The sequence below is a fragment of the Neomonachus schauinslandi genome, chromosome 15 (genome assembly GCF_002201575.2).
Source record: "Neomonachus schauinslandi chromosome 15, ASM220157v2, whole genome shotgun sequence".
In the NCBI taxonomy this organism is placed as follows: Eukaryota; Metazoa; Chordata; class Mammalia; order Carnivora; family Phocidae; genus Neomonachus; species Neomonachus schauinslandi.
The window spans coordinates 26,210,034-26,225,476 of NC_058417.1; the positions used below are offsets into that span (position 1 = coordinate 26,210,034).

At 38.5% G+C, this 15,443-nt stretch overlaps 1 protein-coding gene across 6 annotated transcripts in view; it reads right to left on the reverse strand.

The window, feature by feature from the left end:
* RPS6KB1 (ribosomal protein S6 kinase B1) overlaps window positions 1-15,290 on the reverse strand; it is a 37,854-nt gene extending 22,564 nt beyond the window's left edge. For 3 of the 6 annotated variants that reach the window (XM_044921911.1, XM_021703894.2, XM_044921913.1), the window contains exons 1-4: window positions 15,096-15,290; window positions 6,688-6,737; window positions 5,557-5,677; window positions 4,252-4,320 (exon numbers count right to left, since the gene is read on the reverse strand). In XM_044921911.1, coding sequence (XP_044777846.1) covers window positions 4,252-4,320; window positions 5,557-5,677; window positions 6,688-6,737; window positions 15,096-15,236 — 381 coding nt within the window. In that variant the 5' untranslated portion in view covers window positions 15,237-15,290. Of the gene's footprint in view, window positions 1-4,251; window positions 4,321-5,556; window positions 5,678-6,687; window positions 6,738-14,488; window positions 14,605-15,095 lie in introns of those variants that run through there. The other 3 variants (XM_021703895.1, XM_044921910.1, XM_044921912.1) reach the window with 3 other exon arrangements.
* Window positions 15,291-15,443: the final 153 nt, after the last annotated feature.

Consider the following 15,443-nt stretch of genomic DNA (forward strand, 5'->3'; position numbering starts at 1 on the left):
TCAGGTCTTGGATGCCTGGGGCTAAAAACGAGGTCTGACATTTAGCAGTAATTAAGTCTATGGATTTCCCAATACACTGTGCCTATCCACCACCAGCGGAAAAACAACACCCTCTTCTTTTCATTAAAGATGTCCATGCCAGAAACATACTTCACTCAAGATAGAATTATGATTAATTATGGTCAGCCCTGATTATAAAATATATCAAAAGGAATAAATTAACCTAAGAATCTTGTCCAGTACTTCTTTCAACATTTCTAGGACAAGCATTATTATACTATCTCCAATTCTATACCTAACATGTTTTATAGATCAAAGCATCATTAATCTCAAATGATTCCAATGGGAAAGCCAGACAGCAGATTAATACTGACTTATTGATACAGAAAGTGATGTTCAGAATATCTAAACTGCTTCTTTTAAGACAATCACCAGGGTGATTCCAGCTGGCTGTCAGAACAGCATCAGCATGTGACTCTTGATCTCGGGGTCATGAATTCGAGCCCCACACTGGGTGTAGAGATTACTTAAATAAATAAATAAACAAAAAAAAAGACAATCACCAATAAAGTTGTGGTCATATTTGTTCCTCAGCTTTTATACTAATAAGCCATGTATACTGCTTAAGTGAAAATCAGAAAGATAAAGAGCAAAGTATTACAAACCCTGTAATTTTTGTTAAAAGTTGTTTCGATTGTCTTTTAATATAGTTTTGTAGTAAGACTTGTTTTAAGACAGTGTGATCTTGGGGCGCCTGGGTGGCTCAGTTGGTTAAGCCACTGCCTTCAGCTCAGGTCATGATCCTGGAGTCCCGGGATCGAGTCCCGCATCGGGCTCCCTGCTCAGCGGGGAGCCTGCTTCCCCCTCTGACCCTCCCCCCTCTCATGCTCTCTCTCTCTATCTCATTCTCTCTCTCAAATAAATAAATAAAATCTTAAAAAAAAAAAGACAGTGTGATCTTTTCAGAAATCAATCCCAAACAAAAAGAACAAGAAACCAAACACACATAACCCATTTTCAATAAAACTAGGAAATGCATCTCACTCCACACCTCAAAAGTGAAGAAAACAGAGTGGGATAAAGCAATGGTACATGACTCAGTGGAGTAGAATATGATCAAATCTAAATGCCTGCACAGAGAACTCAAAAGAAGCTCATTCCATAGAACCTTAGTAGGTTCAAAAACTGGAGACAAAAATAAAAAGCAAGAAAGGAAAAAAAAAAGTCATTAGGGACTGCAGAAGGCGGAAGGTGGAGGACTAAAAACAGGTAGATTACTAGCACTTAGAAAGGTGGACTCTCCAGAAAAAAAAAAAAAAAAAAAAAAGAGTGAAGGATCAGATACAGAGTGAAGTGCTAAAGTAAAAACTTGACTTCAGTGAAGGTCTGCATGTTGAAAGGTTAAGATCTTCATCTCTTCTCTCCCATCCAGGTCCAGGATGCTTTTTCTAGGTAAAAGAATAGAGGATCTTTCTCAGCACCAACTGACTACAGACAATGATATTTGGAGGTTCTCAGTCAATTGCCAGCTAACCACATGACTGTCCTAAACAGATGGAACTTCTGATCAGCTTTTCAGAGTTCTACTCTTAAATATGAACAATCAGTGAAGGACACCAGGCATCTAAAGAAGGCCTTTCACATGGAAGAAAGAGACTAAATCAAACTCAAAGAAAATAGGAACTTAGAAAAGAGATACAATGCATAGAACAAAAAAATATTTCAAAGAATTATCATTAATACCCTCAGAGGAATAAGATAATGTACTCATAAAATACGTTGCTATAAAAAGAAAAAATGAGGGGTGCCTGGGTGGCTCAGTTGGTTAAGCATCTGCCTTCGGCTCGGGTTATGATCTCAGGGTCCTGGGATTGAGCCCCACGTCAGGCTCCCTGCTCAGCGGGCAGTGTGCTTCTCCCTCTCCCTCTGATCCTCCTCCCCACTTGCGCTCTGTCTCAAATAAATAAAAAAATCTTTTAAAAAAATGAATAAATAGGGCGCGTGGGTGGCTCAGTTGGTTAAGCGACTGCCTTCGGCTCAGGTCATGATCCTGGAGTCCCGGGATCGAGTCCCACATCGGGCTACCTGCTCAGCAGGGAGTCTGCTTCTCCCTCTCCCGCTCCCCCCTCTTGTGCTCTTTTTCTCTCTCACTCTCTCTCTCAAATAAATAAAAATAAATAAAAAAAAATAAAATTAAAAAATTAAAAAATGAATAAATAAAAGAAAAGAAAAAGAAAAAAATGACAAAGCTCTGGAGAATGACAAATATGATAGCTTAAAAAAACAGTAAAAGGATTAGAAAACAAATTTCTAGAAAAATCTCAGAGAGTAAACAAAAAGACAAAGAAATGGACAAATGGAAAAGATAAGAAAAATAGATGATCAGTCCAGGAGGTCCAATATCCAACTAACTATAAATCCAAAAGAAAAAACTTCCCCCTCTCCAAGTAGAGGGAAATTATCAGAGACCATATAAGAAAACCTCCTAGAGCTGAAGGATTGGAACTTTTAAGATTGAAAGAGTAAAAATAAAGAAAATAATAAGGATCAAAGCAAGATAAACACACCACTGTAAAAAATTTAGAATAACAGAAATCAAAAAAAAATTTTAGATATCTTTAAAGAAAAATAGATCTCTAGGGACGCCTGGGTGGCTCAGTCCGGTAAGTGTATGCCTTTGGCTCAGGTCATGATCCCGAGGTCCTGGGATCGAGTCCCACATCTGGCTCCTTGCTCAGCAAAGAGTCTGCTTCTTCCTCTGTCTGCTGCTCCCCATACTTGTGCTCTCTCTCTCTCCCTCTCTCTCTCCCTGACAAATAAAATCTTTTTTTTTTAAAAAGTTAAAATAAATAAATAAGAAAGAAAGAAAGATCTCTAAAGAAAGGGGAATCAGGGGGCGCCTGGGTGGCTCAGTCAGTTAAGCATCTGCCTTTGGCTCAGGTCATGATCCCAGAATCCTGGGATCAAGCCCCACATCGGGCTCCCTGCTCAACAGGGAGTTGGCTTCTCCCTCTCCCTTTCCCTCTGCTGGGTCTCACTCACTCTCTCTCAAATGAGTAAGTTTTAAAAATCTTTAGGAAACGGGCACCTGGGTGGCTCAGTCATTAAGTGTCTGCCTTCAGCTCGGGTCATATTCTCAGGGTCCTGGGATCAAGCCCCGCATCGGGATCACTCCCCCTGCTTGTGTTTCCCTCTCTCACTGTGTCTCTGTCAAATAAATAAATAAAATCTAAAAAAAAACTTTAGGAAAGAATAAAAAGAAATGGGAATCAGTATGGCAAGGGACTCCTTAATAGAAACACTTAAGGCTAAATGAAAATAAAGCAAAATCCTGGGTGAAAATGATTTTCAACTTCAAAACCACACTCAAACAATCAAACAAGCATAAGGGTCTAATAGGGAAATTTTCAAATATGCAATATTTCCCCCAAAATTTACCTTCATGTACCCTTTCTCAGGAAGCCACTGGTAGATGGTCACCAAAAAATGGAACAAGGGCATAAACTAAGATAAAGGAATATATGTAATCCAGGAACAAAGAATCCAACACTGATGGAGCCAAGGGGATTCCAAGGATTGTGGTGAAAGTCCAGTAATGGCAGCTATGCCTCAAGAGCTACCAATACAGACAGGAATAGGGGGACAGAAGGTTCTGACGGGATTCCACAGGAAAATAAATGGAACTGATAGACTACCTAATAAGTGGGACCATAGAAAACTGGCCTGAACAGAGTTGTTGGAAGGTATGAGAAGACAATAGACTCAAAGAAAACAAAGCAAAATGAGAGGATGGGGAAAAGGGAGGAAGAAGTGAAAGAGAGTAGAGTGGAAGTCAATACATAATTCTAAAACTGCTATATTAAGTGACAGCAGAACATGCTTATTACTTAGAAATATGGAGACCAGAACAAAGAGCTAAAAGAGTTACTTCAGAGGAGAATTAAAAGAGCTCTCCTTTCCACATTCACCAAGCAGAAAACAGGAATACCAATAATGAAACATATCTCACATTCTAAGAGGACTTGTCATATTGTGTTAGAAATACATTTTCTTGACTGAGAATTTTAGGCCAAAATGTGGATTTTATAGCAATTAACAATAAAGTTGGGGAGGGGCGCTTTGCTGGCTCAGTCAGTAGAGCATGCAATTCTTGATCTCAGGGTCGTGGAGTTCACCCCCTATGTTGGGCGTGGAGCCTACTTAAAAAAAAAAAAAAAAGGAAAAAGGAACAAAGAGGAGGGAAGGAATCACCTTTTTAAGCACCTTCATGGCAAATATTTTCCCAGTATTTGCTCCTGTTACTTTTCGTACTTGAAAAACCTGGATAAAAAATAAAAGTGTTTGTTATTAAAAGCTAAACTATGCTAGTCACACTCCCTTAATTCCTATTTATAGAAAACAGATGATACATAGTTTATATTCTTATAAAAACTAGTAACACAAAGACTGTGCAAAAATGATGACCTCAAAGAGCAGACTATATTAAAGATTTAGTAATAAAATCTGTTAAACATGGGACTGTCCTATTTGGTCTGCTGACATCTGGTGGCAAAGTTGGTCAGTGACCATTCAATAATGAGCACTCTATATAACTTCATACACAAAATCCAAGTTTTCTTGGAAAAAGCTATAATCAGGGTTTCCAGAAGCAGAATACCAAAAGTAAAAATTATAAAATATTTTTAAGTTTCTTCCAGGAATGCCACTGTTCTTGCTTCACATAAAACTTTAATAATAGTTGACAGGAATTACTGTTTACCTATTCCTTAAAAAGGCTAACTATATAAAACATCATGCAATAGCTAAAATAATGTGAGACTCAAAGTAAATGTGTTCCACATTCGAGATGATTAGAACACATCAGAATGTGTCCTTAAGCCTGAGAAGAACCTACAAATGTCATGCTATGAAAAAATTAACACTACACAGTAGCATAAATAGTTCTTAAACTTAATCCTAACTACTAAAATGTTATCCAAATTCTATGTTTTGATAAAGAATAGCTAGGTATAAATTTTCTTGGGCAGAATACACAAAGGTAAGGTCACAAATTAGAAAGACTTGGGCAAAATATGAAGCTAAGAAGTTCTCTTCATTTTTCTTCTCCCTTCTTATATTTTTCAGCTTCCCTAACTCTAATGCTCCAAATACTGCAAGTCAAAGAAAACCAATTCAGATTTAGATCTCAGTAATAGTAACAATTTAATGGCCATGCCTCCTAAAAGTAAGGAGTGGTTTGTTTTTTAAGAGGATACCTATAGAGGATTCCATTTAACCAAAAGAAGGAAGGATTCCTCTAATAATAGACTTTGCCTGGCACAGTTGCCTATTTATTTATTCAACAAATACTGACTGAGTGCCTATTATGTGTCAGTCTTTTATGTGTATGTTGGTAGGAAGAGAACTTCTGTACATCCCTCAAATAATACCAGGTTAAGTGATCATATCCTTTGCTGATAGCTAGTAAATAAAGACTGAAGAGGACTGCTAAACCAGGATCTAAAAATTAACCTACCCAAGACAGACAACAGCTCTTATTTCAAAAATACTTCCTACCTTTCCATAGCCCCCTTTTCCAAGTACCCGAAGTAGCTCAAAACATTCTGGTCTGATTTTTTCTGGCCCTCTGTTCACACTAGTTTCCGAAATTTCAAATTTCTCACAATGTTCCATGCCACTGAGGAGAAAAGTAAAACCAAAAGTAAATTCTCAAAAAGTTAAATTATCTTCAGTTTACTATAATTGTAATCCAAATAAGTAAAAAGAAAAGGTATATAACAACAAATTTACTATCTGTGCTCTCAGTAAACTAATGATTCAATGGCAAGGTAGGTCAAGATTAGGATGGCTTGATAATTGCTTATCTGCTTGTTTACAGAATATGCTATTTTTTTTTTAAACATCAAGCACCCCCAAACTAAGATAAATTAGAACAAGTTTATTAAGTTGACAAAGGCAAAAAAGTCTTCTAGCTATTCATATTTAGTTCATTCAAAATGTCTATGAGACTAGGTATTATCCAACTTCATTTGGCAACTTCAGAAAATCTGGGAACTTTGTAGAAGTACCCAATTAGTTCAAGAATTTATGCTACAAAAATTCTTGCTAATAAAATGTATCCATGCACCTTTCCATATCTACTATTAGCTTGATTTAAAGACTCCAAAAGTGGCATTTAGTGGCAATTTGTCCCTTCAATGCTTTTTATATGAGTTATCTTGGTCTACCCCCAACCCATGGTTTTTACTTAAGGTTGGGGTACAGAGCAGATTAATCACCATTCTCATTTAATAGAGTTTGCCTAAAATGACTTGAGATTGCACATATCTGTATGAATGATGTATTACAAGCAAAACAAAAAGCATTTGACTTTGGAAGGCATTTCTAAAAATTTTATTTTTAAGTAAGAAAAGTTGACTCTATTAACCTAATGAAAATTCCTTACCCACTCAGACTCATATTCAGTATACTGTAAGTCAGAATGAACATCTTTCTCTCAAAATCTATATATGATCTCAAAACCCTGGATATATTACTATATGGTGCTAAACTCAATAAACTAAGTGTACATATATGACTAGATAATTAAGAACAGGTTATTGGAATCACATGATGGCTACAAACTGGAACTGATAAAACCTACTTGTAAGAAAGACAGCACAATGAAATCTTTTCATATACACTTACAGTTCATATGGTCCAACTCCCCCATGGTCCATGCTTTCATTTAACTGACCCTGAAAAATGTTAAAGTTTTAAAAATAAATAATCTCATAAACATAGAATCAAAATACTTAATGCTTCACCCTACTACTAAAGGAGAAATGAATGAAATAAACCAGCTTAAAAATTCTCCATACTTTAATAACCAGCAAATGTGGTGATGAACAAAATAAGGTACATGATACCAGAGGGATTTCACTTTTAATTTTCTATGACAAGCTACAGATGCTACTGATCAATGATCTACAAACTAGGTGATAGCTCCTTTAAAAATTACATTTATTCAAAAGATGTATTTTGTGTATTATGAAACTAAAGGCACCAGATTCTAAGTATGAATTACTAAATCAAATGATTTACAAAAAGTGCTGTTCTGAATATGATTCTGATACACAAGACTAACATAACATGTAACTACAACCTAACTAAGCCTACAGTAACCACAACCAGTCCAAGATACTGTAGTGTATAATGTGGCTGATCAAAGCAAAATAATTAAGCAGCATCCTCAAATTGTCAAGAGTTACGCTGGCCAAACATTTTTATTCTGACCATAGTATAAATGGATGCAAAATTTAATTAACTTTCTGTACACTAACAATGAACAATTCAAAAATGAAATTAAAATAACTGTTTGCAATAGCATCAATAATAAAATAGCATCAATTAGAAAAAATTTAACAAAAGTGTAAGACTTATACATTTGATAACTATAAAACATTGCTGAAAAAAATTAAAGATCTAAATAAATCAAAAGACATTCCACGTTCATGGATCTGACAACTTAATATTGTTTAAGATGGTTCTACTAACCAAACTGGTCTATAGATTCAACTCAATCCTATCAAAATCCCAGGTTCCTTTCTTACAGAAATTGACAAGCTGACCATAAAATTCATACAGAAATGCAAGGGACCCAAAATAGCTAGAACAATTTTTGAAAAAAGGAGAACAAATTTGGAAAACTGACATTTCCTGATTTTAAAGTGTATTTACTACAAAGCAACAGCAACGAAGACAATGAGGTACTGGGATAAGGACAGACATATAGTTCAATGAAATAGAATTAAGAGTCCAGAAATAAACCCTTATATTCATGGTCAACTAATTTTTGACAAAGATGCCAAGAAAATTCAATGGGAAAGAGACAGTCTTTCAATAAATGGTGCTAGGACATTTGGATATCCACATGCAAAAAAATTACTTTGGTCCCCTACTTCACACCATATTCCACCACACTAAAAAATTAACTTAAAATTCATCACAGGCCTGGGGTGCCTGGCTAGCACAGTTGGTTGGACATCGAATTCTTGGTTTGGCTCTGGTAGTGATCTCAGGGTCATGGGATTGAGCCCTGCATCAGGCTCCATGCTTAGCACAGAGTCTGCTTGGGATTCTCTCTCCCTTTCCCTCTGCCCCTTCCCACGGCGTGTACACATTCTCTTTCTCGCTGTCTCTCAAATAAATAAATAAATCTTGAAAAAAAACTGATCAGGGCCTAAATGTAAGAGTTAAAACTAGAAAACTCCTAAAAGAAACCTAGGATGGAGTAAATATTCATCTTGGGATAGGCAATGATTTCTTAAGACACATCACCAACGGGCGCCTGAATGGTTCAGTCTGTGAAGTGTCTGCCATCAGCTCAGGTCATGATTCCAGGGTCCTGGGATCCAGCCCCATGTTGGGCTCCCTGCTCAGCAGGGAGTCTGCTTCTCCCTCTGTCCCTGCCCCCACTCGTGCACTCTCTCCCTCTCTCTCGATCACTCTCTCTCTCAAATAAATAAAATCTTTGAAAAAGACACATCACCAAAAGAACAAACGATTCAAGGAAAAAAAAAAAACCAATAAACTGGACTTATTCAAATTTAAAACTTTTGCCCTTCAAAAGACATTATTAAGAAAGTAAAAAGAGGGCGCCTGGGTGGCTCAGTCGTTAAGCATCTGCCTTAGGCTCAGGTCATGATCCCAGGGTCCTGGGATAGAGCCCTGCGTCGGGCTCCCCGCTCAGCGGGAAGTCTGCTTCTCCCTCTCCCACTCCCCTGCTTGTGTTCCCTCTCTCGCTGTGTCTCTGTCAAATAAATAAATAAAATCTTTAAAAAAAAAAAAAAAAAAAGAAAGTGAAAAGAAACCCCACAGAAGAATTTATAAAGAACTTCTACAACTCAAAATTTTAAAATAACCCAATTTTTTAAAAAGTATGTTAGAATCTGAATAGGTATTTCTCCAAACAAGATACACAAATGGTTAATAAGCACCTGAAAAGATGTTCAACATCATCAGCCATTACAGAAATGAAATTCAAATCAAAATCACACTGAGATATCCCTTCATATCCACTAGGGTGGCTATAATTAAAAAGAAAAGTAAGTTGGGCAAGAAGTAGAGAAATTAGGGGTGCCTGGGTGGCTCAGTCATTGGGTGTCTGCCTTCGGCTCAGGTCATGATCTCAGGGTCCTGAGATCGAGCCTGAGCCCCGCGTCCCGCGTCGGGCTGCCTGCTCAGCAGAAGCCTGCTTCTCCCTCTCCCACTCCCCCTGCTTGTGTTCCCTCTCTCGCTGTATCTCTCTCTGTCAAATAAACAAATAAAATCTTTAAAAAAAAAAATTAGAAGTAGAGAAAATTAGAACACTGGTACACTACTGTCAGGAATGTAAAATGGTGCAACCTCTTTAACAGTTTGGCAGTATCTTCAAAAATTAAACATAGACTTGGGGCGCCTGGGTGGCTCAGTCGTTAAGCGTCTGCCTTTGGCTCAGGGCATGATCCCAGGGTCCTGGGATCGAGCCCCGCATCGGGCTCCCTGCTCGGCGGGAAGCCTGCTTCTCCCTCTCCCACTCCCCCTGCTTGTGTTCCCTCTCTCGCTGTCTCTCTCTGTCAAATGAATAAATAAAATCTTAAAAAAAAAAAAAAAAAAAAAAAAAATTAAACATAGACTTAACATATGACCCAGCAAATCTACTCCTAGGTATCTACCCAAGAAAAATAAAAATATATGTCCCATAAAGACTTGGGCACAAATGTTCTTAGCAGCATTATTCACAACAGTCAAAAAATGGGAACTCCAATGAACATCAACTGGTGAACTGATAAATTGTGGTTGATACATACAATGGAATACAATTTGGCTTTATGTACATACTATGACACAGATGATCTTCAAAAACGTCCTGTTAAGTGAAAGAAGCCAGACACAAAAGTCCACATACTGAATGATTTGGTTTATATGGAATGTCCAGAAAAGGCAAATTTATAGAGATGGAAAGTAGACCACTGGTTACCTATGGATTGAGGTGGCAATAAGGAGTGACTATAAATGGGCCCAGTTTCTTTTAAGGGTGATAGAAATGTTCTAAAACTAAATTGCAGTGATGGTTGTACAACTCTATAAATATACTAAAAGTCACGTAATTGTTAAATAACTTGGCAGTAGAAATTCAGTTATTAATATTATAAAGTATAGTTTTAAAATGAGTATTCTTGAATATAGTCTGGTTATGAGTCTTTCAATTTATACAAAAGGATATCACTTAATTGGGCTTTCAAAAATGATTTTTTTTAAGTGTTGAATCACTAAATTGTACACCTAAAACTAATATTACATTGTAGGTTGACTAACTGGAATTTAAATACTTTTTAAAAATGCTAAGTTTTTATTGAACATTTTAGAATAATTAAAAAAATATTTAGGTGAACACATCTTCCTTCAAAGGTACCACTGCACATTCAAGCTACACAAAGAAAACTGACAGTATTTTTTATTTTAAGATTTTATTTATTTATTTGACAGTGAGAGAGAGAGCATAAGCAGGGGGAGCAGCAGGGAGAGGGAGAGGGAGAAGCAGGCTCCCTGCTGAGCAGGGAGCCCGACGTGGGGCTCGAGTCCCCAGGACTCTGGGATCATGACCAGAGCCGAAGGCAGAAGCTTAACCAACAGAGCCACTAGGCACCCAGAAAACTGATAGTATTCTTAAACAAGGAACACTTAAATGCCCCCCCAAACTACAAATTTTCAGCCAAAATTTGCTCATGGTGTGAACAAGTCAGGATGAAGTCTAATACTAGGGATGTATGTTTCAATGTTAGACTGAGCCAAATGGATGAAGCAGTATCAAGGGGAAAAAAATTCTTGCAGTTTCAACTTGATACAGTTTCTTTTGGGGGGTAGGGGTAGTTATGGTTAACGGTTTTTTGGTCTCTGGTGCTTCACATAACCACCTATGATGGCTTCACTTTAAAGACAAAAGACTAACTTCTCTCAAATGTGATAAAACTGGAAATACATAATTGTTTTTACTTTAATGTTAATTTTACTTAATTTTAAATTAAAGACCACAGGGTAGTTAACACTAAACCATGACTTTGAAGCCACCTAGAAAGATATGCCCTGTGGCTATGTTTCATTTCCGGAGCCAGCCAGGCCTGTATTACCACCTGCATCTGTGTTCATAACTTCCTACCGTTACCTTCTGGAGCAGAAGTATTTGAGGCACAATGCTTTTCTGCTACCCCATGTTACCTTTAGAAAAGTCTCACACCAGAAGCATCAGGCTAACATTATATAATACATAGACAACTCTCTTTCAGAGGAAACTTTTTAGATTTTTTTTCTTCTGCTTTAAGCTTCATGACCCATCCAATACTCTTTTTCACGTGCTACTATGATTGACAAAGTGAATCCTGCTCATCTAAAGTACTATTCAAGATATGTTTCAAACCAGCCCACCAAACTATTTCCAAAGTTTTAAATTAAAATTGTATATAAGTTCAAGTTAATATGCCTAAAATCCCCATCAAAGAGGGAACATTTCATAAACATGTAAATAAATTGTTACAGAATGGGTGAAATATCCTTAATCCAGATATTCATTATACTGTTTATCCACTTGCCTGGCTGTTTGCTCACAGACATTTCTTTATAAAATAAGATTCAGTAATTCAATGAATTGGGAGAAAAGGAGTAAACCTTGTTCAAAATCTTGAGGTATTTAAAAGTGCTTTATAGTGCCTATTATAATGCAGGATAAGCATTGATGTTTTTCTATAATTTTCATAACAGTGAACATTATTAGCTATAGCACTTCATTTTTCAAAGCACTAAAAAATTTTAAACTTTTTGCTCAATAAAAATCTGATATCCCAATCTGAAACTCATGCAGTAAGCTTCTGTGACTACTTCAAATTTTGAATTAGTAAAGTAAAAATTAAGGATTAGACTTTTCTATTACTCTTTTAACTTTGTGTCTCCACAGAAAACAGAGGTTTCCAACATCTTCATAATCTAGTGAAAATCTCTAGAGGAAAACGTTCCCTTAGTTTCAACTCACTCTCCCCAAATTATACCATCACCAATGAAAAACGAACAAAAAAGACCCAAACCTAACCATCCAGCCCCCTCCCAAAAAATGCTCTTACCCGCTGCTTTTTAATATAGTCCTTTGAGGTATTCAATCAGGGTCTTTTCTTAGGTAACATTCAGCTTTATCCATAAATGCATTCATTTACTGTCCTCATCCTTTACTCACTGAAGAGTTAATTATGATGTATAAATACATATATTTCCTAATATAAATTTAGTCAGTGTAACATATCTAAAAAAGCATGTATCTCTGAATAGGACCAATAATTTTAAAAATCCTACAGTTTCAAATATGCAGCACCTCTGGTATAACTGCATTTATTAAGTCTCTAGGCATAGATGAGGGTAAACTTGAATGTTTGGTTCCTTGGCAATGAGTAACACTGACAAGTTGTATTTCCATGAACTAGCTAACTGCTTAATATGCAAGAATATCTTAAGTATTTTATATACTTTATCTCACATAATCCTCATTTGACAGAAAAGAAAAAAGTGTCAGAATAAGCAATTTATTCTAAATCACACAGTCAGTGACAATGCCTGGAGGGATCTGAATTAACTTCTGACCCACCACAGAGGTACAGTATGAACAAGACTAGTAAATGCAATGAAGAAGCTATGCAATGAAGCCTGCAGGCTGGAGTCAGAAGACACTACTAGTTAACTAGTTATCTATGTGGTCTTGGGCAATCACCTCTCTGGTTTATGCCTCCGTTTCCTTACTATACGATGAAGAAGTGGGGCTACTCGGATATGCACCAATTTTTTTTTTTTAAAGATTTTATTTTATTTATTTGACAGAGAGAGAGATAGCGAGAGCAGGAACACAAGCAGGGGGGAGTGAGAGAGGGAGAAGCAGGTTTCCCGCTGAGCAGGGAGCCCGATGTGGGGCTCGATCCCAGGACCCCGGGATCATAACCTGAGCTGAAGGCAGACGCCCAACGACTGAGCCACCCAGGCGCCCTGCACCAATGTTTTTAAAAGTTTGTGTACTAAATGTTGCATATTCACAAATAGCCAGATTTTCAAGAATCTAAACTTCCTTTGTTTTTCAAAATTTTTAAATTTTGTTTTAGAGAAACCTGGGTGTCACTGAATTTCCTCAGGTGGCCAACCCAATCCCATCCTCAACTCTTTTTGCTTGTCCACCTTGAGGAACCTCTTAGAATAACACACTCAAAAGAAATATTTTCAACTCCAAAAGCATTGCTAAGTAAGATAAATTTTGCTGAAGGCTCTTCCTCAAAATCCTCTTTACCTCTGCTTTTTCTCCAAAGTTCCCCTCCCCAGGATAGTGGTCATATTTCTTTCTCTTTCATATTTCTACCAATTTCTCTGGCCTCCTCTTCCACACTCTCTCAAAAACCTGTTTGCTTGTACCCAGCAAAATGAACGTACAGGAGTAGGCCAAAATACATCTCAAGGAGTCCCAATTCATAACAGAAATCTTAATACAGTGTTTTACTTCCAATTGCTTTAACGTCTCCTGAATTATCCAGTTTTCTCCCCTGCCCTGCTTCAAAGCCACTGCCATATGGAGCCAATATAATTAATGAAAGTATGCAATACATAGTGAAAGTAATTCCATATTTGTTTCAAATTGTATGTAGTGTATCAGGTATTCGATTAAGAAGCTAACTGGAATTCCGTAGGCAAACATACTAAAAAGTACACATCTCAATACCCACCTTACAAACTGTGTGATTTTTATTAGACTTATTTGATTATGAAAAGAACAGTATTATTTCAGCCCACTTAGTTTCTTAACACGTTCAAAGCTCTTTATTTATAGCATCTAGATCTTTTGGCAACAAGCGGGGCACAACTTACTTTCCAGAAGAGGAAAATCAGGTGAGGAAAAGGGGAGCCCCTTACATAGAACAAACATCTGACACCAGTCCTTAACTCATGTACTCACCTAGACAGTGGGATTTAAAATCTAAATTATCATGAGGTTATCATGGATGATCATTTGCCCAGAATCAGTGATATAGTATGACAACAGTATTTTTGAACTTCAAGTGCAATTTGTGATTTTTCAATAAATTTATCTTGAAAAAAGAATGATATTCTATAAAGAATAACAAACTATTAAGACAGCAAAGGTAAAACCAAACTATGCATTAGGAAAAAACAATTCTAAATTTAGTACCCTAAATTACAGCAAGGAAAGTCCTCGCACCACCATTCACAAGTCTCAGTTCAAGCAATTTATTTTTGGCAAGCCAAATCACAGCTGTCAACGCTGGTTTTTTCCACCCCCAAATTACACAAAGTATTTTGAAAAAATGTAGACATCTTCAACTAGGGGAAAAGTTACAAATGCCGTGTGTCGTTATAAATGTTTAAAAAAAAAAAAAGTCACAGGGAGGGGGGGGGTTAAAAAAAAAAAAAAAGCAAACAAACAAACCCTGGAAGATGCAGCAGAGCCCCCTTGCTCCCGAAATAAAACTCCTGGTGGCTGTAACAGCAGCGGCAGCGCTACTCCCGACAGAAGTTTTCAGCTGTCACTTCTAACAGCTGAGCGCTTCCTAGGAGAGAAGCGACAGGCCGAGAAGAGAGGTGGTTGTGGGAGGTCTGAAGATTTAATACTTGAAATCTTACACTCGAAGGGAAACCCTTCAGCACCTCACCTGCACTTAAGGGACACCCAGAAAGCGCAGTCCCCCTCCCCCCAACATGCGCTTACACCACTCGCGCCCCGCCACACTCAAATTCAACAGCTCGAGGAATCGACCACGCGCCCTTTCTCGTCCCCTCAGCAAATAGACTGCTCCGGGCTGCGCTGATCTGGGGCTACCGGCGCGACCTGCACCTGCGAGCCCCGAAGCGGCCTCACACCCAGGGCCACGTCCGCCCCGCCCGCTCCCCTGCCTCGGACCGCGCGGCGCCTAGCTCCTCCTGGAGACTACTCGCGCCCCCCCGGGTCTCCGCGCTCTCCAACGCGCCGGGCTTCCAGGGCCCGCGCCGCCGCCCCGGCCCTGTCACCTCGGGCCCCCCGGGACCCCGGGCCTCACCCCCTCCTCCAGCTCATCCTCAGAGCCCGCGTCCTCTGGCTGGTCCAGGTCTATGTCAAACACTCCTGCCATGTCCTCAGCTTCCCTGTCTCGGAAGTCCGGCGCTGGGTAAAAGCCGTCCCGCCTCCGTCGTCGCCTCATGGGCCCGGACCCGCCGCAGCCACCGCCGCTGCTGCCGCCATCACCGGCTGCTTGGGCTCAGTGAGTCTGCGCCTAGGCCCTAGACTGGCTCCTCAAGTTCAGCGCTAGAGCATGCGTACAAGGTTCTGTGAAGCCAAACTGTGGGCAATGAACATGCGTAGAGCTATCTCCTGGAGCCAGGTACTAGCAGAAACATGCGCAGAACCC